The 27,302-nt window shown below is 34.6% G+C and overlaps 1 protein-coding gene across 4 annotated transcripts in view; it reads left to right on the plus strand.

Moving 5' to 3' along the window:
- Positions 1 to 27,302, plus strand: part of LOC140443479 (ras-GEF domain-containing family member 1B-like) — a 1,395,894-nt gene that overhangs the window by 749,926 nt on the left and 618,666 nt on the right. Inside the window, exon 1 of one of the 4 annotated variants that reach the window (XM_072534785.1) lies at positions 5,222 to 6,596. The exons of 2 other annotated variants lie outside the window; for them this stretch is intronic. In XM_072534785.1, coding sequence (XP_072390886.1) covers positions 5,415 to 6,596 — 1,182 coding nt within the window. In that variant the 5' untranslated portion in view covers positions 5,222 to 5,414. Of the gene's footprint in view, positions 1 to 5,221; positions 6,597 to 27,302 lie in introns of those variants that run through there. One more of the 4 variants, XM_072534784.1, reaches the window with a different exon arrangement.

Genomic DNA, 27,302 nt, shown 5'->3' on the forward strand with positions numbered 1-27,302 from the left:
TCTATTACTTTCATTTCTTCTGCAGTTAGGCCGGATGTTTGTTTTTCTTTGATAATTTCGTCTAAGTTAACCATAGGATCTTCTTCATCTGGATCGCATACTGAGTTTGGATGGTTGATCATGGATATGTTGTCATCTTCTTTTCTGGATAATATACTTATTATTTCTTCTACGTGTTCGTCAATGGTACTTACTTCTTTAGTGTGGATTTCGACACGGGATAATGCATCAGCGTTCGTATTGGATTTTCCTTTTTTGTATATGACTTCATTATCGAATTCTTCAAGTTTAAGTCCCCATCTAACGAGTTTCGAGTTCGGATCTTTTAAAGAGAATAGCCGTTGAAGTGGTCGGTGATCGGAAAGAATTTTAAACTTCTTTCCAAATAAATAAGGTCGAAAATATTTAGTAGCCCATATGATTGCAAGCATTTCCTTTTCGATGGTGGAATATTTAAGCTCGGTCTCGTTCAGTGTTCTTGATGCATATGCAATGAGTTTGTCTTGTCCTACAGGACCCTGTGATAGGATAGCACCTACAGCAAAGTTGCTTGCATCTGTGGTGAGATTAAAGGCTTCGTAAAATCAGGATATTGTAGAAGTGGTTCGTTGGTTAACAGGTTCTTGCAGATTTTGATACAGTTGAGGAATTGTTCGGTGTATTCTATCTTGGCATCTTTCTTCAAACATGAAGTGAGCGATTTTGTTATTTTTGCGAAATCCTTAATGAAGTTTCTGTAATATCCAAGCAGTTCGAGAAATCCTCTAATCTCCTTGGTAGTCTTTGGTATGGGATAGTCTATGATGACTTTAATTTTGCTTGGATTTGGTTTTATTCCTTCGGGAGTTAGGACGTGACCCAAAAATTCAACTTCTTTTTTTAAAAATTCGCATTTATACATATGTATCTTGAACCTAGTTTCTCGTAGTCTTTCAAAGATTTTCTTAAGGTTGACCATGTGTTCCTGAAGTGAGGTTGAGTATACGATGATGCCATCCATGTATACTTAGCAGATTTCTCCTATTAGTCCTTTAAGCACATTGTCCATTATTCTCTGGAATGTAGAGGGTGCGTTCTTCAAACCAAAAAGCATTCTAAGGTATTCATAATGGCCATTTTCCACGTTAAATGCTGTTTTCTGTATATCTTCCTCTGTCATTTCTATTTGGTGAAATCCACTGGCTAGATCAAGAGTGAAAAAGTATTGACAGCGTCTGAGTTTATCAAGAATGTCCGTGATATTTAGGAATGGATACCTATCGTCTATAGTCTTCTCATTTATATTTCTGTAATCGACTACGATTCTAAATTTAATTTTTCCAGAGGCGTCTGGTTTTTTTGGTACAACCCAAATTGGAGATGATCAGGGTGACTGACCTGGTCTGATGTTGCCTTGGTCCAGCATTGATGTTATCTGTTTTTGAACCTCTTCTCGATGTACGTGTGGATATGGATATGATTTTGTGAAAACTGGGACTTCATCCGTTGTTCGTATGTGGTGTTTATTTTGATTTGTAAATGATAAAGTATCATCAGGATTATGGAATATATCTGTAAATTTTCTGCATAAACGTCTGATGTGCGTCTCTTCTTCTGGATTACGATGATCTGTCCTAATGAAAGGATCGCTATCTATTATTGTTTCTGTTTCCATATTCCATAGGAATGATGTACGAAGTGTACAGGTGATATTCATGAAGATCTATTGGATTGCTTCTAACAGGATCGGTGAGTGCTACTTCTATACCTTCGTCAGTGTTGTTGATAATTTCGGTCCAGGCTAGTTGAGTGCAGGCTTCACTGAGAGTTTCTCTTAGAATAGCCCCTCGTATTTCTTGTTTTGGTATAAGATGGTGCCCTTTGTTTGTTTTACTGGTAGTCATACTTGTGTGATTGTTCTGGGTTCCAATTAAATTGTATAAAATTATGTTTTTTTGGTTTTATAATAAAAGATAGGGAGAAGAGAGTGCTGTAGTTAGTGTGGATGCTGGGAAATTAAGATGTGCTTGTAGAAGTTTAAAGTTATCAAGGCCAATAAGACCATCAAATGTTTTATGGAATTTAAAAAGGTAGAATTTTAAATTATTATTAGAGTTAAATTCTGGAAAGATTGAAATTTCAGCGCAATATTCCTGTGAATAGTTTTGAAATATTGAACTGACTACAAACGGTTCAGGTTTGATAAAATTTTTATAAAATTTGGATGCAATTTCGGGGTTAAGAAATAATTTGGTTGCCACTTTATCAAGAAGAAGTTTAAGGAAAGGATTTTTAATTTCGATATATGGAAATTCTTTTTTGTCTGAATAGGAATTGAGTTCGATTACGTTTCTTCGTTTTTCTCCTGGAGTTTTGGAAAATTTACATCTTTTTTTTCCGTATTGGACATTTTGGTAATCTTCTACGTGGTAGTCATCTGAATATGCGTCCTGATTTGGATAGTAATATGCCTGTTCTCCATAGTAGGCATCGGTACCGGTTTCGTCTTGTTGTTCAATATTGAACAGTTCTTCTACGGTGAACTTTAGAGTGCGTGGTTGCTGTGGCTATGGTCCAAAGTTTCGGAAGCTTGAACCTCTGTTATGTCCCGTTTGGCGTGTACTTACAGACATCGGTGTTGGTTTGTACTGTTGCGGTGGTCTGCTTGCCCATGGGTTAGGTCTTGGAGGTTGTATGTTTGCCATGAATTGTTGCCTTGGTGGTTGGAATCGAGCGGGTTATATTGGCCATCTTGTAAGTGAATTTCAATACGTTGATCGGCAAAATTTTGAATTAGTGTGGTTCTTATTCTGGGTTAATCCTTACACCCATATACGGAAATGACTTCTCGAGCTCTTCCTTTAATTTTATTCATTACACCTCGAGTTGTCATGTGATTTTGAAAGTTGTCGGGATTATTATGATCCCATAACTGATTAAAAAGCATTGAAGTAACTGCAATGATGTTGTGAAGTTCATTAAGGTTACCATCGTTATCAGGTACGATGGAAAGATCTTTATTGACATTGAAAACGAGAGCGGGAGTGGGTGCCACGGCCAAAGTATTTAATTGACTAGCGGGAGTAATAAATCTAGATGTTATATCTAAGCTATTAAAAGTATTACTTAAAGAACAAAAGTTGGTTTTTAAACTAACTTGAGAAGCTGAATTATTTTGCGAAATATAAGCAGCACCAGGTTCGATAATCGATTCACTAATAATTGAAAGAGAATTACTAATTCTAAGAGATGAAGCTTGTGAAGCAATTAAATTATGATTAGGAAAAAGATTGCTTACAGATAAATGATGATGCTTGGGTGCATTTCTTTTCGAAGGAACTGGTTTCTTTTCTTCTTTCGGTTTCTTTTTATTGTCTTTCGTCAAATAAATTGATTTCTACACTTCAACACTGGCTTTTCGTAGACTTCTGGGGTTGAACGGCTGTAGTTTTCGCTGGAAGCGGAAATAACGTTATAACGTTTATCAGAATTAAATTTTTTTGACAGAGCGATTGCACCGTAATATGTATTTTGAAAATTTTGACTTTCAATTTCATCTTGGACAGATTCAAATTCATTTATTAAAAACCCGATTTTAATTAGACGTGTCTCTATCTCCGCCACTGGAATTGGTAAATCTTTTATCTCTGTATTTTTATTTAAAAAGCATTTGAATTTGAAATTAATTTACACTTCATTGCTGTACATCCTTTGCCGTAGAACAGTAAGATTAGATATTTCTAAATTGTATTAGCGAAGTAAAGTTTTTGTACAAATAGAAAGAATGTCAAATCCAAACAACCTGTCAAATATATTTAAATGTAATAAATAGAACTCCTCTTATAATGATACGATATCTATACTCACTTTAAATTAGTGCCAAACCTTTTTTTATTTTATATTTACAAGATGTCCCCATATTTAATTAAATGATTAAATTAAACTAAAATAAATTTAATTTAATTTAATTTTCCTGAAAACATTTTTAAAATGAAATAAATAAGTTAAATATCAATGTTAAATGCTATAGATTTTATATCTACCAAATCATAAGATTGATTAAAGTCATTTCTCGGTGTCTAAACTATATTATTAGCAGAGAAATTGCCATAGTTTGTGTGATGGTGTTTTAAAGAAAAAAAAGTATGTCTCAAAAAATGTTAGTACTGCATACGATTTAACTTTACGTCATCAAATTCATTAAACAGTGAATAGAATAGACAAGAACAGAATAAACTAGACCAAAATTATATCGTAAGCGATACGGAAATTTTTACAGAAAATATAAAAAAAACATGAGGTAAAAACGAAAGCTGTGGATCTTCTAAGAAAAAAAGTAAAAACCAAAATAAGAAATGTGAAAATATAACAATCACCAGATCAACAACCAAATAAAGTATATCAGAATGTGAGAAAGTGGAAAAACAAATTGAAGTATTTGAGTGGTTTCATAAACGCTGTGAAGACTTTCAAATTGTTAAGAGTAGTCAATACATTTTTTACATATGGCATATGAAACATAATATCTTTTAATTTGTAGGGAAAATGAAAAACAATACGAAAAAGTTTCTTTTTTTAGTAATCAAATATCTACTGATTTAATTAAATTTTTTTAAAACTCATTTTATTATTATTATAAATATTTGATTTTAATTAGTATAAATAATAAGCACCTGAAAAAGGACACAAAACCCATTTTTCGAAAAATATAAATATATACCATAACAGCCTACATCAATATTTATATATTAATTACAGGAGAATTAGCGATCGCAATTTTCCATTAATTCTCAATAAATAAAGATATTTCCTGGCATCCATCCTTCCCTATTACACACTCACACTAATTATTAACATTGTCATCATGTGTTCGTCTCATAACTTTTAAATCTCAATCAGGGGTGCAGATATGCAGAATACTACTGAAATAAACTACATGAAAGGGTGAATTACGATGTCATTGACCCTATTATTATTGTTTCATTACCACAACGGGCAATTAGTACATATTCATCGATTTAAAAAAAATCATCCTGTAAAATGTTTCGGTTTGAGCTTTTTAGAGCGATACAGAGCCAACGGCTTTGAGTCAACCTGTTCGTCTGTTTTATTCGCTTATCGAACCGGAGTTCATAGCGGTTCGCGCCGCCATGCGACGCTTTATTGAACTTGTAAGGTAGGGAGTCAACCCCCAACATTACAACGTGGTAGTTAGCGTGGTATTGGTGCAATATGTGAATCTCGATCTTAGTTTAAAGAATAGTGTCAAATGGTGTTTTTAACCTACAAAATTCGATTCAAACAATAACAATATAACCTAAAACTTGTGTCCGCCCCGGAAAAGTGATTAAAATGAGAATTTTCGGGAAATTATAATTGAAATGTAGAATCTATGTAGTGTTTTCGTTCTAAAACAAGTGTTTTGTATAGAAAATATGCAAGAAAACAATAGGGGAGGGGAGAGGCCGAAAATTGCACCAAAACCAACAATTCCTTCAAAACCGCGATATGTACCTCCGGTAAAAATACAGCAAAGAATTATTCATAATGAAAATACTAATTTAACAAAAAGAGAACCTAAACCGCTTCACAAGGAATTGAATAGAACCAGAGATTTATACAATTTTCCACAACCACAAAAAACAGAATATAAGGATCTATCTACGGAAAAGAGTGATTTTATCACAGATTTCAAGCACATAGGTATTGAGACTAATATAAAGTATGACGCTTATGCTTCTACTTACTTTAAAGAAAAATGTGATAAATTTAGTAGTAATTTAGAATCTTTTAAAAAAGTAGAAGATATTCCTCAGAAAACCCCTCAATCGCCAAGCACAGTATGTTGTAGTATTCTTTCCAATGCCACTACAGAATGCTGTGGAATTATAAACATCAACAAAAAGGAATTAAACGAAAAAGCCATAACGAAAGTAGATTCAGTAGACTCAAATTCTTCCGACTCAGGTGGATTCAAAGACTTTATACAACTAGATCTTACAAAAAAAATATCTCCTGACGTGGAAAATAAACCTCCGGAACCAAACCAGGCGAATCAAAAACATATGTCCCAACTAGACATCAAAGAAAAAAGATCTGACCACAAACAATACAGTCACGAAAGAAAATCATCTATGTCTGACTACAAATTCGCAGATATTCGACATTCAGCCGCCCAAAATAAGCAAAATTACGTGGCAAATGCACAGGCTTTGGTACAATTTTTGCCCCAAACGGAACAACAATATTTCCAAAAACCAATTCAGAACATCGAAAAGACCGAAAACTTTCACCAACACATTGCCAAATTTACCTCTATTAATAAGACTGAAGAAATAAAAGCTAAACCAAAACCGCTAATCAAACAGGGTCAATTTCAACAATCAACGAAAAAATTGGAAGAATTACTTTCACAGAGATACGAGAAAGACAAATTGCCTCGAAAAAGTTTAGGTTATTTAGCTGATGGTGAATCAAGTCAGGATATCGAGCAGAAAATGTCTATCCAGAATCAGATTCAACAAAAGTTACAAGCCGATCTTCAACAAACCGTTAAACAAATTCAAGAAATTCAGAGTATTGAACTTCGATTGCCACAAAATAGGAAGTGGTCGGAGGTTAGTGTTAAAATATATTATTTCTTTTTATGTTATTTTTACCAATATAGGTATAAGAATATCTTTGATCCATTTTAAAATTGATTATACTTTCTTTACTGAAATATTGCAATCATTTTTTACTATCGACAACTCCTTTTGTGTCAATACAACGCCAATTTCTTTTCTCTCATAGTAGAAGTATAGTATTATTTACATACTGTGATGCATTCAATTAGAAGGGTCGAATTAATTTGTTCAAGCTTCTTGTAAAGAAATATGTTCCCACAATGTAATAAATTGTTTAAAATTGCCTTGCCTTTCTTTAATTTCTAAAACGTATACTTGAAAAATATACGTTATAGTATACTTCTAATATATAGCATTTTTCACAATAAAATGCTATATATAAGAAGTATACACAACTATTTGTCAAACTACTATATTAACAGTAAATACACTTAGTTTTAAGACTACTGTAACACATTAAAATACATAAGAAAACATTTTAATACAAAATTATATATTCTAAATTTTAAACTTACCTCATTTAGGGCTGTAATTGTAAAGACGTCCCGCCATTATTTCTTGTTCAAAATTATCTATCTTATATGAAAGCTTATCAGCTTTCTACAGACTATTTATTTGTTTTGACATAGCACAATCATAATACACAAAAATAATTAGTTTTTAAAGCTATTAGTCTAAATTTAATATGTATTTATAAATATAATTTATTATTATATATTATATTATGACCACATTGTGTAAGAAATCAAAACATAAACAAAATTCTTACTCTAAAAAAGCGGCAACACTTTATACACTTTTGCCACACGCTGAACTGTCAATAAAATTTGAAGTATTCCGGTATCAGTTGCGTACAATTATCTAATCTATTTGATTAAAATTATTATTTTGTGCAATATTAGACTTGAAGAGTTATTTCAGAAAATTTATATTATTAATAATAACAAATGTTTTTGGTTATTTAATCAATATAATTCTAAAATTTTCAATATAATGATGATTACATTTTCCTGATTATTGCACCATGTTGACGCCTATGAAAGATCGAGCAGTTCCGTATGGGCTTCGTATTATTAGCTGTGTTAGAAACATTTGAACTCTAAGGTTGGCGTTCTAGAAATTTTAAATACAAGTGACGTCACTTTGTATAAATCGTGATGTGCAAGTGTTTTACTTTGAAAACTGGTATAGTATATAGTATACTATATAAGAAGTATATACTATATAGTATAGTATATAGTTATACTTTAGTATACACTTAAAAAAAATGAAAAATGTTTGCTGAACAAGTTCATTTGTGGAGACTGACTTTTTAAAATTATATATCCAGATTTAGCCATACGGCTCACACTCCCTCTAGGGGGAAAATTCACTCATCCCAGATACCTAAGGTATCAAAAGCTCTGGTTTGACTCTTTCCGTGTTATCGAGCCCTAGGTGACTTGGTATGTTGAAGTATACCCCAAAAATTTTCGTACACATCTGGACGTCGCGAGGAGTACAGCTTTCTGCATGGTCTTATAGAGATGTTCATTTAGACCCAGCTGTTTTATGTTCTCTAGGAGGTTTTTGGGAATAACACCAGTAGTAGATAAAATAATAGGTACTATCTGGGTACTTTCCATTCTCCATTGTCTCCTGATTTGTATCTCTAGATCTCTGTACTTGGCGATCTTTTCGTTGTATTTAACACGTAATTTATTGGTGTTGGGTATCGCCACATGAATCAGTTTTGTTTGCCTAGTAATTTTATGAGATCCGTTCTATTATGCGCCACTGGTTGGTCTGTAAGCACAGTACGGTCACAGTATAGCTTGTAGTTGTCATTTTTAAGCATTCTGTCAGGGACGTATTAATAATAAGGAAGATGGTCGGTTTGGAGAAGCCCCAGTTTGTCAGCTAGTTCTTGGTGGATAATCTTTCCTACTGAGTCATGGCGTTCTTTATAATCAGTATCGACAAATGCCTGGCAGTCACCGGTAAGATGTTGGATGGTTTCTTAGGCTTGGCATCGATATCGGCATTTGTCATTTTGGACTTGAGGATCTTTAACAATATATTTCAGGTAATTTTTAGTTGGCATAACCTGTTCCTGAATGGCAAGTAGGAAACCCTCAGTCTCGGGAAACATCTTTCCTGATGTCAATCAATAGTTCGACGCTGTATTGTCGACATATTCTTGGCTGATCTCATTGAGATGTCGCCCATGCAGAGGTATACTCATCCAGGTGCGTATTTTTTTCTTGCTGAGTCAGGTGGTTTATGCGCATTTCTTGTTCCCTCAGTTTAACCGGCGTTGTATCATCTACTGCGCAAATTGCTCGATGTAAAGTAGATGTCTGAGCCTGTACCTCAAAATAAGTTCTTAAATTAGCAATTTGTTTATCCAATTGCTCACCTATATCCATAAGTCCTCTTCCCCCTTGATACCGCGGTAATGTTGTTCTCTCTACTGCGCTGCGTGGATGATATTTTTGTGCTTTTGTGAGAAGTGTTCTTACTTTCCACTTAAAACCGTTTTTGACCACTTTATAATATCAATTACCAATTATATATTATTATTATTATTATTACATAGTAATAAGGGCTGGGGTTATGAAGACCCATAAGCCCATTTACAAGAAAAATGAAATAGTACATTACAAAATAATTAGTTACGCAAATAAACTATGAACTAGTAAATTGTATACAGTATTGTTATTGTATATGAACAAATCCCCTTCGTTGGCTCAGTGAAGATGTTCGTTCAGTTGTAATGGAAACACCAAATAATAGTAGCAGAGTTTATTGTAGAGACGTACACTATGGGTGTAGACCCGGGATTACTTTGAGTAGAGACTGATGAAGTTGATCGTTGAAGACTATCAAGTTCGTTGAGTGAATATTGATTGAATGCCTCTCTAGGCAAGAGATCTTAGTTTTATATAAACTTTAATTGGGTCAATATTTTCGCGGACCTCGCGTGACATGTGTATTTAATTTATGTAAATAGTTTAACTTTGTCAGCACTTTTGACTGATGTCCAAATTATATTATTGATAATTGACCAAATGTGTATGTAACCTAACTTATTTGTCTGTTGAATTGATTTTTGAAGATGAAATAAGTGTTGAACATACAATATTTATTGAGAGATAAGTGGTCTTCCTGGATACTGTATATAGTTTTTAGAATATTTAGAGTTTCGTCTACAGCAATGTTTGTAAAGAGTGAAACGATATAGAAATCATATCGGAATACATTGATTAGTGATCGGTGTAGTAGTGTCTGGGGGTTCGGGAGACTGAGACCTGAGAAGCCCTGAAGAAGACATCGAATAGGATGTCGAAAGCTCGGCGCAATGATAACCGACGCGGTTCAATCCGGAAGACTGTTGAGTTTAATTTCTGTAATAGTGTTAATCTTAGCTCTCGGTTTAATTGTACTAACCGCGGAAACCTTTCGGAACACATATATATATATATATATATATATATATATATATATATATATATATATATATATATATATATATATATATATATATATATTTATATATATATATATATATATATATATATATTTATATATATATATATATATATATATATATATATTTATATATATATATATATATATATATATATATATATATATATATATATATATCGCAATGATATATATATTTATATATATATATATATATATATATATATTTATATATATATTTATATATATATATATATATATATATATATATTTATATATATATATATATATATATATATATATTTATATATATATATATATTTATATATATATATATATATATATTTATATATATATATATATATATATACAATGTGTCCCACTAAGTTGGAACCATATGAAAAACTTTTTTTTATTAATTTTATGAAAAAAAAATTATTCTTCATAAAAAGTTCTGCATATTTTAAAATCTAAAATACAATCATCAGATTGGAAATTTTATTAATAGTATACGAGATACGTCATAAAATATAAATTTTGTTCTAGAGTAAAGTATCTTTATATTTCACAATATCGAAAATTGTTATTAATAAAAGTTTATCAAAACTAAAAACTATGTTCATATGTACAATTACATACATTTACATTGAAAAAATAATTTTTGTTATTGTTTATTAATGTTTTTATTTTGAACTAGCTGATCCGACAGACTTCGTTCTGTCAAATAGATTTGGAATGTGGCAGTTTATTTCTTTAATTCTTCTGAACAGAACCGTCACTATGATGATAGGGCGGTGTGTGAATGTCAGCTCGGGTGACGTAAGTATCTTCGCTTCCGCGAACTTTGGTCACCTTTTTGGACCCACTAAAAACCCCGACTGAAATGTCTGCCAGAGGGCTTCAAACTAAGAGGGGAACTTAAGGTTCAAACCTGATTGAAAAATAATCTAAAGGGATAGTATGAACCTAAAGGTGACAAATATTTATAAAGTGGGTGCTTCAATGACAAAACATAGAGATAATTATTTATTTATTATTATTATTATTAACATAGGGTTAATAACCGATGTAATAAAGAATAATGAAATAAAACGTATATATGTATTTTCAGTAATCGCTTTATTGTAAATCAAGTGAATCATAATTATTAACAAAATGTGTTTTATTTTTACTTGTAGTACTTTATGATATACAATGTTTTTGTTTAATTAGCTGGTGAATATACAAACAAATCTGATGGTTTTCCAATACGGGAACAGGCAACATACAATTGACCGTGTGAGAAACATGGTTTTTTTAGATTAATACCACAAACACCTAATGATTGCCCCTGGGACTTATTTATGGTCATAGCAAAAGCAAGCCGCACTGGAAACTGTAGCCGTTTAAATTCAAATGGTACATCAGTTGCAATCATTGGGATGCATGATATCAAAACATCTCCTTTATACTTTCCTTTCAGTATAGTTGCTTCTATCACGTTGTTCAATCATTTTTTTATCGCTAACCGTGTGCCGTTGCAAAGACGTGGTTGGTTGATATTTCTCAACATTATAACTACCAATCTAACCTTTACTGGAAGATTGTGAGGTGGCAATCCTGGTAAATCCAGCGAGTTTAAAAATTCAGGCGGATAGTTGATGACATCATCTTGGTTAGTAGCCGAATCAACTGATTTATATATCCTCAATTCGCCTGTAATTTGTTCTTGAATTTTAAAATTTAATTCATTTATATCTATGTTTTTTGCAGACAATATAGCCCTTTCGCTAAACCAATCATGATTTCTGTAATTTTGAGCAACATCTGGAAACACCTTTTGAATAAGTTCATCTTTTGATCGAGTTAACTGACAAAAACTTTGAGGAAAGTTAATGTAACCAGTCAAGGTGTCTATAGGAAATTATGCCATTACCAATGTCAATGAGTTGTTTAGAGAATATGTCTCCAGATTGGTCATTTTGCAACTCGACATGCATATTCTTGCTTAAGTGTAATACTTTGACATGTTTCTACAAATTAGAGGACTTTAAACATGCATTGAGTTCATCAGCTGGCGTTGATCGTGGAATCACTGGCAATGTTTGACGAAAATCTCCTGCTAATAACATTATTGCACCACCAAATGAGTTATAGTTGCTCCGTAGATCTTGTAAGGTTCTATCGAAAGCCTAAAAAATTTTTTTTTATGTGCCATCGTGCATTCATCCCAAACAATCAATTCACATTGCTGCAAAACCTTTACCGTTACAGAGTTCTTCGAAATGTTGCAGGTTGGAGTTTCGTTGCTTTGCATGTTTAATGGCAATTTTAGTGCTGAATGGGCTGTTCGACCACCTTCAAGCAAAATTGCTGCGAATCTCGACTAAGCGAGTGCAAGTGCAATTTTATTTTGTGAGCGAATTGTTGCTAATATCAATGAAATCAAAAAAGTTCCTGTACCACCAGGTGCATCTAAGAAGTAAATCCCTCCTGTTTTATCATTTGTTATTTTCATAAGTGTATCAAATACATACTTCTGTTGTTCATTCAATAGTGGAAGATTTGATTGAATTGATTCTTTCAAAGTGTTGAGATCATACAGTTTTTCTCGGTGCAACTCTTGGTTAAAAGCATTATGCATTGGACGATTGGGCGCGGCCAGGCCTAATTGAAATAATAATTTGTTTGACATCATCAAGCACATGTTCTCAATTGTAATCAATGCTTCATTGCAAATTTCTTCGCTTATTTGTATATTTGGATTTCCCCTTCTAATCCGTATTTGATACAAAATATCATCACACATATTATCTTTGTACTTGATTCACCAATCATTTGTTCGTATTTGAGTTATGCGCTTACCAACACATTTTGCGATTCATTTTTATATTATAGATGAACATTTTTATCTCTTGTGATCAAGAAACAGAGGATAACCTTATCGTTTCTAAATGTTTTTAAACAATTTTGCAATTTAAACACGTAATTAATACATGTGCATTTATTTTGCAAATAGGAACATACATAACTAATGTAACTAATATAATATTATTACTGGAAAAAATAGATATTTATTTATCCCTCATTCTACTAATATCTCGACACATCCACATTTTATCTACAATATGAATGAAACTTTAACTTTAGTTACGTGAAATCTAGGATGCACTGATAAACATATGATTTGTTTATAGTAGGATATGTTTGATATTTACGTTCAAAATATCAGTTATATTTAGTTACGTGAAATCTAGAATGCACTGATAAACTTGCTTATAGCAAGATAAGTTTGACATTTACTTTTAAAACATCAGTTGTATTTAGACAAATTTGTTGGAAAGTATTTATAAAATTTAGTAGAAATGCCTGCAACATTAAGTACAGAAGATAAAATTAAAATTGTTTTGATTGTGGGATAACAATATAAAAAAAAAAATAGAGAAGTAGCTATTATTTTCCATAATAGAGATCCCAATAAAAATATAAATTATTCCACCGTTACGAAAATAGTAAATAAATTTAAAAGTACTGTAAGTATAAAAAATAATTTTAATGGAAAATGCAAAAACCTGGTCGCCGATGAGAATACACAGTAATGTCTGTGATAGAAAATCCAAAACTCTCATTGCGCAAGAGGAAGTCGTTGATGCAATAAACTGTAAGTAAAAAAAATACAATAGCAAGAATTTTGAAACTAAATAAATACAAGCCATTTAGACCAAAAATCATTCACACATTGAAAGAAGGGGATTTTGATAGGCGCTTTGATAATTGCTGTCTCGTCCAAGGCTAGTTAGAAGAGGACCTATGTTCCTATTGGCAAAATAAATGCACATGCATTAATTACGTGTTTAAACTGCAATATATATATATATATATATATATATATATATATATATATATATATATATATATATATATATATATATATATAAAGAAATTTAATCTTTGCAGATAAGTTAAATAGTAAACTCTTAAATATTGGGGAAATCTGCAATGAAGACTCTAATGAGTATCAATTGTTTCGCCGAACGTTTTCGCCAAAGAGAATTAATTTGGCTTCTTCAGGGCTGAAAGAGAATAAATTATAATTAGCTACCCATATATTATCTATTAAAAACATTATTGATCTTACCGTAACTTAGAATTGTAGAGTTAGAATGTTAAAAAACTTTACTAGTAACAACATAGTGGTGTTTTTTGTTACTATGTGCAAAAAAAGTTTTTTTTAACGTTGGAAATGTATGGTAGCTTTGAACTTAAAACGCAAAGGTTTACCCAAGGTTAAACAAAAACCCAATGTAACTACATTTAAAAGGAGGTAATTCTTTGAATTGTAGGCATTAACTAAATTTTTGATTGTTAGAAAGTTTAAATGTAAGGTTCTGTTTTAACCAGAACGCATGTGCTGACAATTCAAGTAGTTCTTTTGAATCTTTATGTCGTTAAGGTTCATTGGTAAAACCGAATGAAATTAAATCCTAGTATAGGGAAATATTATTTTAGATTTTCTTTTTTTAATTATATTATATTGTTCATGTATTTGTGATGTCCTCTCGTGGGAGTCACTATCCGGGTAGCTTTTAGACAGTCAGAGACAGAGTTCAAAATAAAAATAAAACTTTATTGTCTTCCTTAAATTAAATTAACAAAAATCTTATGTACATATTTACAATTTGGTTTAATCTTCTCAGTACCTGGCCTATTTACTCAAATTAAGCTTGACCTTGTCATATGGAACTAGTCTTATCGACAAGCGAGTGTGTATCTGAAATTTTACGGTAACGTTGTATCGATTTAATAACAGCGGACGATGGGTACAAAGAAAGGAAAGGAACTCAACACGTCCCTTAAGTGATTCGGGTTAATAGGACACTCCTCGACAGTCTCAACACGACTGTTTCAAAGTACGGGTAGTGAAGAGCTCAACACGCACTTCGGATAGCGGCGGTAAAAGGAAAGGAAACAACTTGTGAACTCAACACGTCCACAAGCCGGGGTAGGGAAGAAGAGAACCTTCAGTCAACACCTGTCGATTCTCTCTCTATGAGGAAATGTTGCCGTTTATATAGCGGAGCTTTGCCCTTTCTACTGTCGATACACTCCTACTTCATGGGTTGGTTCGCGCGCACGCTGGTTTAACGGTGATGGCTTGGACTCATCGTTACACCCCCTCTTCCTGGGAAAAAAAATTTTGGAACAAAATTTTTTTTATTTTTATTCCTTGCCAGGTACTTGGTTACCCTAAAAAAATTTACAATACATCGAAATAAAAAATGTCCGCCCTAAAAAAAATATAAATATCGTCTTCTTAAACAAAAAATCGTCTTCCTCTCTCTTAAAAAAAAACGTCTTCCTTCGTGGGGCTTCAATTATTGGTTTTTATCCTCAGCACCTGGTTCGGGAGTCTCAGTATGTATTTTTTTCCTTTATGCTGCGGCGGAACTAGTGAGAGCAGCGGGATTGACACTGGAATTGACTGGACTTTCTGAATTTTTGTGATGCCCATGGTTGGTTCATCGAAAAGGTTCTTGAATTTGGAAATAGCCTTTATCAGGGGCTCGCAGCCTTTGCCCGGGGTGTTAGGTTTTGGTGTGTTCCCTAATGGTGATATTAATTCTGGAACGGTGTATGGTGGCGGCGTAATTGTGCCGTCCATTTCTATGTCACTGTAATATATTTCTAACGTGTCTGACATTGTATTTGAAGGTAACTGTAAACTGTATTAAAATATACTGTCACTACTTGGTGTTGACTGTAAGTGCTTGGACTGATTAAGGAGTAGGGAAATCGGTAAATGCGGGTTTTAGGTCTTTGATATGAGCTGTTATTGTACGGTTTTTATCGTCGTGTTTTAATTTGAATATTACATTAGAACACACTTTTGTTATAGTATATGGGCCTGAAAATTTTGGTGCTAATTTGGCGTTAAAATTTTTGGCGGCATTTGAGAGTTGGTATTCCCTTTTCATGACTTTGTCGTTTATTGTGGGTTTCCACTCTCTTCGTCGTAAGTTGTAGTAATGGCTTTGAGTTGTAAAAGCTTTAGCCAGGTTTGTACGTACTAGTTCGAATGTTTCTCGTAGTTTATGCCATTTTATGTTTTGATCGGTATGTTGTGTGTCGTTTGGGGTTTTTACGACTTTACTTGGAATTTCTAGTTCGTGTCCAAAGTTCAGGAAGGCTGGGGAGAAACCCGTTGAATCGTGTTTAGCTGTATTATATGCGAATAGTAGTTCTGGAAGGCTCGTGTCCCATTTCTTATGGTTATTATCGCAGAACTGAGCTATCATTGTTTTGATTACTTTGTTTGTTCTTTCTACTGGATTATTCTGGGGAGAATATGGCGGAATGTTTCTTTTAGAAATCTGGAATTCGTCTAGCAACTTTCGTACTTCCCTGTTATCGTATGTTCTTGCGTTGTCTGATATTAGTTCTTTGGGTGATCCGAATCTCATAATGATTTTATCTTTTAAGTTCTGACAGACTGATTTTGCCGTTGCTGTTCTGATCGGTATGGCTTCGACCCATTTTGAAAAGGTGTCCTGGAATGTCATTATATATTTGTTTCCTTTGCTGGATGTTGGAAGGGGTCCTATGATGTCGGTTGAAACGGTGTGCCATGGATGTGGCGGAATTTGTGTAGATTGCATGCGGCCTGGAGTTAAGCTTTGTTGCGGCTTAAATTGCTGACAGTTCTTGCAGTTCCTGACGAACTTTGCGGCGTCTTTAAACATCCCTGGCCAGTAGTATTTTCTAGCTAGGCGGGTTATTGTTTTGGCTATTCCTAGATGTCCTGCGGTCGGTTGCTCGTGGTTTTCTGCCAGGAGTTGTTGTCTCTTGTGGTTTGGGATGCATAGTTTCCAGGGGTTGGATACCTCTGTCTCTTTTAAATCGTATTTGTCCCAGAAGTGTCGATAGAGAAGTCCATCTTTGATAGAGTAGTCTGGAAATAGTTGCGGATTTGTCTGGATTTTATTTAAAGCTTTATTGTACCATTCGTCGGGTTCCATATCTTCTACGTTTATTATGCAAACCAGATCTACTGGTTCTCTAGAGAGCGCGTTGGCCAGGACGTTCTGGGAGCCCTTTCTGTAAATGATATCGAAGTCAAATTGTTGCAGCAGCATTGCCCATCTAGCTATTCTACCTGTAGGGTTTTCCATTGTTTGTAAGTATCGTAGACTTTGATGATCTGTGATAATTGAAAATGGGTATCCTTCGATGTAGGGTTTCATCTTTTTTATACCGAAGATGATCGCTAGTAGTTCTTTTTCTGTAACGCTGTAATTTTTTTCGGCATTTGTTAGGGTTCGACTTGCGTAAGCGATGACTTGTTCCTGTCCTTCGTCGTTTGTTTGTACTAAAGCTACTCCTAAACCGTGGTTCGAAGCGTCAGATTGTAAAAAAAATCTTTTCTGGAAGTCCGGGCAGATCAGTATTGGAGCTTGTGTCAGTAGTAATTTTATTTTGTTAAATGCTTCCTCTTGGTCTCTGTCCCAAGTCCAATGTTGTTTTTTCTTTAGTAGCTTTGTTAAAGGGGCTGCAGTTCGTGAAAAATATTTTATAAATCTCCTATACCATGAGATGATGCCCAAAAATCGGCGTAGTTGTTTAACGGTTTTTGGCGCGGGATATTCAACTATAGCTTTTGTCTTGTTGTCGTCCACTTTTATTCCCGTTTTGTTTACTACATGGCCTAAATAATTTATCTCTTCTTTGCAGAATTTACATTTGTCTATATTAATTCGTAGTTTGGCCTGCTGTAGTCTGTGAAGTACTTCTTTTAAGTTTTCCATATGTTCCTCGAACGTTTTCCCCAGTACTATTATGTCGTCTAAATAGGCGAAAGCATGTGGTTCCATTTCTGTGCCGATTATTGTATCTAGTAATCGTTGAAAAGTAGCGGAGGCGGCGTGTAATCCGAATGGAAGTACTTTGAACTGGAATAGTCCTTTTCCTGGTGCTATGAAAGCGGTCAAGGGTTTGCTTGCTTCGGAAAGTGGTACTTGCCAATATCCATTTTTTAGATCTAACGTGGTAAAATATTTTGCAGATTTTAACTTTTCTAGGATATGATTGATGTACGGTAATGGGTAGGCATCTTTTTCTAAGATGTCGTTGATTTTCCTAAAATCGATGCAAAATCTGTATCCGTTGTTATCCTTCTTTTTTTACTAGGCCGATGGGGGAACTGTACGGGCTATTAGATTTTTCTATCACGTTCTCTTCTAGCATCTTATCTATCTCATCGTTTATGATCTTCTGCATTGCCGGGTTTCGGGGCCTGTATCTTTGTTTGATCGGTGTATTATGTTTGAGTTTTATTGTATGTTCGGTTAGATGTGTTGTTCCTTTAATTTGTTTAAATTTCTCCAATTCTGTTAGTAACAATTCCTGTAATTGTTTTTTTTTCGGTATTGTTTAGTGTAGTACTGATGTCGAGCTGCTCTCGTTTCGGACTGTTCGTGAATTCCGGTATGTATGACGGAATATCTTCGGTCTGGTCGTCGGCCGCGGTATCGGTCGGTAGTTCGGTATATCTTCGGTCTGGTTGTCGACCGCGGTATCGGTCGGTAGTCGGTATATTTTCGGTCTGGTCTTCGACCGCGGTATCGGTCGGTAGTCGGTAGGTCGTTTTGTTATATATTTTGCTTCTCTGTTGGAGCGGATATCTTGCGGTTGGTGTTTCGTTGACCCTGGAATTGGTCGGTATTCGGTTATTGTCTGCATTGTACGATCTGGATCCGTGTTCTGTCCTGGTTGGGTATTGTTCTCTCCTTCTTACGCGATTTCTATTTAAAATGTTTGATAAATCAAGGCCCCATCTTGTTATTTCATGCATTCCCAGTACTACTTCTGAAGCTAGGTTTGGTAAAAAATGTAGCTTGGCTTTTCTCCAAACGTTGTCTATGGAACATTTTGCTGTAAAACAGATTTCTATGTTGCTGGTTTTTCCATCTGCCAGCGTGATCTTTAAAGCTTTTCTGTCGCTTTTTGTTCCACATTGTTCCAATATTTTTTTACCTTTTTGTCCTATAAACGAATTTTGGGCTCCTGTGTCTATTAGTGCTCTTAACTTTTTACCGTTGCTGAACGTTATCGTTGTGTGGGGTCGTTGATCTGTATAGTGTGCGTAGCTGGAGGTTGTTAGGGAGGACTCTAAATGCTGACTGGGTTGCCTCCTTCTTGTCCAGTTCTGTTGGAGTTTTCCGGTCGGCTTCTACATTGGCAGTTATTGGAAGTTGTTCCTCGGGTTCCGCAATGGCTGCAGAAGAGTACAGCAATAGCTCTGCAGTTTCTTCTATTATGGCCTCTGCGGCCGCATCTCCAACAACAAGTATGTCTGTCGAAATTCTGTATTTTGTTATTACGACTATTTGCCTGTGTCCAGTCACACCGTGTATTGTTTCTGTTGTATATTTCTTTTTGGACCATATCATATTCTTCCGCTAGTCTGATGATGTCCTGTGTTGACGATACGTCTTGCCTCTTTATATACAACTTGTATTTCGGGTTCATATTGGTGTATATCCTGTTTAGTTCTTCTTGGTGATTGAATTCACCATGTCTTCTGATCATTGTTTGAATATCAATGATGTAGTTTTTTACACCTTCGTTGTTTCGTTGGAGTCGGTTCCGGATTTGAGCTTCCAGAGATTGCGTGAGAACGGAGGAAACGAAGAAATTGCGGAAATCTTGTTTGAAGTCTTTTAATTCGTTCCAATATTTATTATTGTTTCTGTACCATAGTAATGCTTTCCCGTTTAATGTTTCTGGTAGAGCTTGTAAAACGTGGGTGTCTTGTAGGCCGTAAGCTATCTGGAGTTCTTTCAACCGTTCTATGAATTCTATTGGGTCTCTTGAACCGTCAAAGTGTAACCCCCATTTGCGTACTATTTCCATCTTTCTTTGTCTGTCTTCCATCTGGTTTTCTTCTATTTCCTCTGGGTTTTGGCCTTTTTGAGTTGGTGCCTTGATGATCGCAACTAATCTCGCTCTTAGCTCGCTGAAATTCCCTTCCGTCGGCTGTTCTCTGTTTGTTAATTCGGCTATAAGTTCGTCTTTCTTTAATAGGTACACCCAACTAACCTTCGACGTTTCCGGAGCGTCTGTCATTATTGAACTGTGAATCACCCTGTCTTTGATTAAAATTTGAAATATAGTACTGTCTTATGAAAATAAAATTCGGAATTCGGTCGGTATTATTGTTTAAAACGTATTTTTCTGCTCGGGCGCCATTTGTGATGTCCTCTCGTGGGAGTCACTATCCGGGTAGCTTTTAGACAGTCAGAGACAGAGTTCAAAATAAAAATAAAACTTTATTGTCTTCCTTAAATTAAATTGACAAAAATCTTATGTACATATTTACAATTTGGTTTAGTCTTCTCAGTACCTGGCCTATTTACTCAAATTAAGCTTGACCTTGTCATATGGAACTAGTCTTATCGACAAGCGAGTGTGTATCTGAAATTTTACGGTAACGTTGTATCGATTTAATAACAGCGGACGATGGGTACAAAGAAAGGAAAGGAACTCAACACGTCCCTTAAGTGATTCGGGTTAATAGGACACTCCTCGACAGTCTCAACACGACTGTTTCAGAGTACGGGTAGTGAAGAGCTCAACACGCACTTCGGATAGCGGCGGTAAAAGGAAAGGAAACAACTTGTGAACTCAACACGTCCATAAGCCGGGGTAGGGAAGAAGAGAACCTTCAGTCAACACCTGTCGATTCTCTCTCTATGAGGAAATGTTGCCGTTTATATAGCGGAGCTTTGCCCTTTCTACTGTCGATACACTCCTACTTCATGGGTTGGTTCGCGCGCACGCTGGTTTAACGGTGATGGCTTGGACTCATCGTTACATATTATTATAATAATATCTTATTGAGATGTATCTAAGAAAAGCAAGGGAATGTTATCTTTTTTTGTTAAAGAAAATTAATTATTAAAGTAGGTTAGTTGTTAATAATATATCAGTCAAGTTAGATATCTGTGATGTTGTATATATATATATATATATATATATATATATATATATATATATATATATATATATATATATATATGTATATACACCGCTCCAAAATTAACGCATAATTTTAAAAACCCTGGTAAACCAAATAATTTTAATGTTTCGATTTTTGTGCTAATATATTATTGTTACCCCTGGTATATTGTAAAATTTATTGAAAGAACGGTAAAAAACGCTGATGTTTTACCATGTTTTACAAAAAAATTAAAAACATGCTAATTGTGCTTCATTTTATTTCGAATTTAGTTGGGTTGGATTACGTTGTGCTGAACTTTTTTCAGGGGTTTTTAAGTTTATTAAGTGTTTTTTCTTTAAAATGAACCACCAGCAGCAAGAAAATACAAATTTGTCAGAAAGTGACTGTTTTAGAATCGTTACTCTTCGCGAAGAAGGATACACTCAAGTAGAACTCGCTGAACGTTTTAACGTCACCCAGTCAACCATTTCAAGAGTGTTAACACGTTTTTCTGTTACTGGAAGTAACTCGAGAAGACCCGGTCAAGGCCGTAGAAGGGTTACAACTCCTAATCAAGACCGGTTTTGACACTTCGTACACTGAGACAAAGGTTTGTTACCAGTACTCCTCTACAAAATGAATTTTTGGATCGTTATAACTTTAGAATCAGCCAAAATACGATTAGAAGAAGACTTGCTGAAAACGACCTACACCCTGGAAGGGCACCAATTGGTCCATTATTGACCAGAGACCATAGAAGGCAAATATTGCATTTTGCTCGTGAACATGTTGATTGGAATAATGACGATTGGGGAAGAATATTGTTCACCGATGAATCCAGGTACTGTCTTTTTTCTGATGCTCGGTAATTGGGTGCGGTGGGATTAATTTAGAGGCTCGTACGGAATTAGTTAGAATAGATCTCGGTCGGCTTACATCGCAGAAGTATATAACAGACATTTTAGAAGAGCATGCCGTGCCATTTGCACCATTTATTGGGGATAATTTCACGCTAATGCAAGATAATTCCAGGCCACACACGGCAAGAGTTGTGCAGCAGTATCCTCAGGTATTCCTGCCATGGATTGGCCTGCAAGAAGTCCTGACCTCAACCCAATAGACCATGTTTGGGACATCATAGGCAGACGACTACGACAACTACCTAATGCACCAAACACATTAGATTAACTCTTTTTGCGGTTGGTTGAAATTTGGGATCAAATTGATCAAGAAGAAATCAGAACGATTATTCTCAGTATGAGAGATCGTTGTCAAGCAGTAATAAATGCCAGAGGAGGCAATACTCGATACTAGTACACGGTACTAGTATTTTTTTCAACTTTAATAATTTCAATTTTGTCAATAATTTATAATGTTAGTTTGTTTAGATCAGTTGTTTATTTAGATATTTAGATTTATGATGTTATATTGCTAATTTCAATACATTTTTTGTAAAAAAATGAAAAAGTTTTTTATTTAAGATGTTCTAAAACAACCATAAAGCAGAAAAGAGAAAAAACAAAAATTTTTTCATTACAACTCAAAATAGGAATTTTAAAATTATGCGGTAATTTTAGAGGGCAGTGTATATATATATATATATATATATATATATATATATATATATATATATATATATATAGGTATGATGTATTATTTGTGAATGATGAGCAATGAGTGTTTTTTAATAATATATATATATATATATATATATATATATATATATATATATATATAGGGTTTTTATCGCGGTTCTCAAAGAATTAGTTTGTAAGTACTTTTTTAAATTATCTTTATTATATCTATTATGAAACACACATAATATATCTAACATAGCCAATGTAAATTTAAATAAACTATCTTTAAATTGAAATTCTTATGAAACTAATTAAATTCTATAGGCAATGTAAAATTTAAACAAACTATCTTCAAAATTGAAATTGTTATGACACTAACTAAATTATATTAACAAAATTTTGTACCTTTCTGTCACTGAATGCCTAAATGAACTGTTTTCCACTATATAGATTTTAATCGCCACTCAATATCTTCGTTCTCAGCTTCGGTTATCCTTGTTTTTGTGAAATTACTTTCTCCAATTATCAGCTTCCACCAATTTAAAATATTTTTCTTCACCAACATTTATAAACCACCAAGCAAACCAGCAAACAGCATTTATATTTATTCTTCTTTTCAATATACCAATATCCAATCACCAAATATATTATATATTTATATTTATTCTTCTTTTCAATATACCAATATCCAATCACCATATAATTATCATAAGTTGATTTATACTAATCTCCAATCATAATATAATTTTTAATTTCTTCCAATATCCAACCAATATTCTTCTAATATACTTTCCAATATTATCAAATTTTAATACTAAATCACCGATTATTACATACTTTATACTTTCTTCCTAATTCTGACTAAACTGTAACTGATCTGACTTCTTCTTACTAACTGAATGGCTTATTTCATGCTAATTCTAACTAACTTTCATACTAAACTGGCCATCTTGAATCCAAATCACCGAGTATTTATACCTTTTCAATCTTCCAGAACCATCTAGCAAGAAATCCTGTTCGATTTGTTCTATTCCCTACCTATATGAATGTTCTGGAAAAAGTATATCTTGGATCCATAGACATAATCATATTCGAGAACGTTCTACCGTAAACAAAGGTCAAATTCTGTATTCTGGAGAATTCTTTAATTTTCTATTGATAATTTTGTTGACATTTAGGCTTTTCAGATCAGAATATATACTTAAATCAGTAACTAACACTCTAATTTAATAAACTACACATTTTAAACAACATATTATTATAACCCCACTTTATATTCGTAATCATTACTTAAACGTCACTTTCAGAGTATGTATATCTGGTTGCCTACGCACATGGCCCACTTAAATATATTTACAATATTATAATTATATAAAAAAAAACTTCCCACGCCTATTACATGCTAATTTCTTAAAAATGCCCTCAGATAAATAATTTTTATTAAATTCTCTAGTATATAACTTCTTAAAATAACCAAATACTTTTAATATCTAATATTATCTAGTATATAACATATAAATTAATTTTTTAAACACTATTTTTCCTCCTCCTACGTCCAATATCATTTCAATATATATATATATATATATATATATATATATATATATATATATATATATATATATATATATATATATATATATATATATATGTATATAAATATATATATGTATATATATATATATATATATATATATATATATATATATATTGTACTGAGTTTATTAGTCTAATTTATTAACTTTATTTATTATAAAATTATTTTAACACTTGGTTTATTTAAAGTCTTTATATAATTTATTTACAATATTTATATCCGCGTTACAATTAGAAATTCGACGATTTTCAGACTGCCTAACACCATGAGAATTCCTCTATTTATATTAAACAGCCGTTAGCCTGGAATCTCTCGAAGCAGCTGGAGGTTGACCCTTGAATTGTCTCGAATGAAAGGGAACCCAGACTGGATTTATAGCGGCTCGCTGCTGTGTTGACCTTTCCTAGACAGGTTTCTAGCGGGTCGGAGAAGATACTAGAACAGAAGTGAGAATAAACAAAATTTTTACAGGATTTTAATTGACTTATATTTTATCGTAACATTGCCCCCCCCCCTGTTAAAAGATGCTTGTCGGGACTGGAACTGGAACGGTATGCTGGTATCGGTCTCTTGGCCTCTTTTACAACTTCCAGCTGTATAAAAATGACAAGGGACGGTTTTCTCTCCGCACCAGTAACTATGCGGATTGCAACAGACGAACACTTGGACTTCGGTGTCTTTAAAGATCTCCTCCACCATACTTCGGATAACCCTCCAATCTAATTGGCGGCACTCTAACTTTGGCATGGCTAACTTTTGCATGTCGGACTCTAGTACGTGCTCGCTCAATTGAAGTAAGGCTTCCCGTACATCTCTGTAGGTAGGTTGGTCACGGGCAGTGTCTTTTGTTACCAGGTAGAAAAGGTAACGTGATGCATCTTGGAGTTTCAAGGCTTTCCCGGGAGCTTGCACTAGGCATTGAAGTTCTGCAACTCGACCGAACTTCCTTCGAAAGACGGCTGCTATCCCAGGTGCGTCTTTGATACTGGCCGGGATGGTAAGGGCCAGTGAGTAGTCATCGGGAAGCGCGAGTGGATCTTGCTTTTCTTCAGTGGTAACACCGTGTCGTGTTTTACCGGTACCTCCATATGCCCGCATGAATTCCTCAAACGTGAGGCCAGACACATCTTGGACTTGGTTAACTTCCACTTCTTCATCTACGTCGTGGTCACCTTCGAAAGACGCCAGCCGGTTATGGTGTACTATCATCGCCTTTCCTCTCGGTATCTTGCTTATTCGGTAGATGGCATCGTTGATCTTCTCCATAATGAGGTATGGACCTTTGTCGTTCTTCTTAAAGCACCCCTTTTCGGCTTGCGTATCGTACCGTTTCTTCATTCGGTCGCTAGCGATCTGAAGATGAGAACGGACCAACTCGTGTACATCGTCCATTCTCCTTCGTAATTCGATCACATAATCTTCACCTGCTACATCCTCTCCAGGTCGACACTTAAACTCTAGATCACAAAGTAATCGCATCTCGCGTCCGAATAGGACTCTGGCTGGTGTCTGGCCTGTTGATTCGTTAACAGATCTGTAGGCCATTGTGAAGAACGGAAGATATTGGTCCCAGTCTCGCTAATGATCGGACACCATCTTTGTCAAATACTTGTCAACTGTCCTATTCATCCGTTCTACCATACCATCCGATTGCGGATGATACGCTGTAGTTCTTGTTTTCTTCATGCCTAGTCTATCACATATTCCTTGGAATAAATCGCTTTCGAAGTTCCTTTCTTGGTCACTATGGATCTCCAAAGGCACTCCAAATCGGCTGATATATTCTTGGATCAACTTATCTGCAACGGTGGCGGCCTTCTGGTCTGGAAGTGCGTGAATCTCGACCCACTTAGTGAAGTAATCCATTACTACCAACATGTACTTGCCCCCATTTTCACTTTCTGGAAATGGCCCTGCAATGTCCAAAGCTATTCTTTCAAACATTCCAACATTCCATGGGCTTCCAACATTATATTGTCTCATAGGAGGTCTCTTTTTCGGTAAGGCCCGTTACTCGTAGCACAAATAGTACATTTCTTACACCAGTCTTTTACGTCGTCGGAACTTTTCATACAATAAAACCGTTCCCGAATTCGCTGAAGGGTTTTCTTTACACCAAAATGCCCTCCTGATGGACTGTCGTGTAACTGACGAAGTACTTCGGCTATTCTGCTCTTTGGGATCACCAACTGTCTTCTCTTCTCTGAACCGTCATCATTTTCCAGGACTGGTTTGAGCAAGCCATCTTCCATGATAAATGAGTCCCACTGGGCCCAATACGTCCTAACTACTGAGCATAGGTTTGATATTTCTTGCCAAGGTGGTCGACGGTTTTCTTCTTTCCATTTTCGAATTTTCTGTATAACTGGATCCCTTTCTTGTTCTTCTCTGATCTTAGTAGGCGTCCAGTCGTCGTTGACCATCGTTGTTCTTAGCACTGCTTCTTCCTTGGATTCCGTTTTGTTGCAGTGGGAACACTCTGCTGGGCATGGCCTTCTGGAAAGAGAATCAGCGTTTCTGTGGCTAACTCCGGCCCGGTGCTCAATCTTGAAATCGTATTCTTGGAGTCGTTCCATCCATCTGGCTATCTGACCCTCTGAATTCTTAAACTGGATCAACCACTTAAGGGCGGCATGGTCGGTTCGGATTAAAAACTTTCCTCCGTAAAGGTATTGATAAAAGTGCTCTACTGATTTCACTACTGCTAGAAGTTCTCTTCTCGTGACACAATAATTCCGCTCAGGTTTTGAAAGAACTTTACTAAAATATCCTAGGATTCGTTCCTGTCCTCCTTGAATCTGAGACAGCACTCCTGCAATTCCCACATTACTTGCATCTGTATCTAAGATGAACTCTCCTTCTGGCAGTGGATACCCTAAAATTGGTGCTGTTATTAAATGCTTTTTCAAGGTCTCAAAGGCATTTTGGCAGTCTGTATCCCAGCGGTAATCTCTTGCTTCCTCCGTAAGTTGCGTTAATGGCTTAGCGATATCTGCAAACTTCTTAATAAACCTTCGGTAGTAAGTACATAGTCCAAGAAAACTTCTCACTTGGTGTTTGTCAGTTGGTTTTGGCTTATC

Source organism: Diabrotica undecimpunctata, chromosome 6 (genome assembly GCF_040954645.1).
Source record: "Diabrotica undecimpunctata isolate CICGRU chromosome 6, icDiaUnde3, whole genome shotgun sequence".
NCBI lineage: Eukaryota > Metazoa > Arthropoda > Insecta > Coleoptera > Chrysomelidae > Diabrotica > Diabrotica undecimpunctata.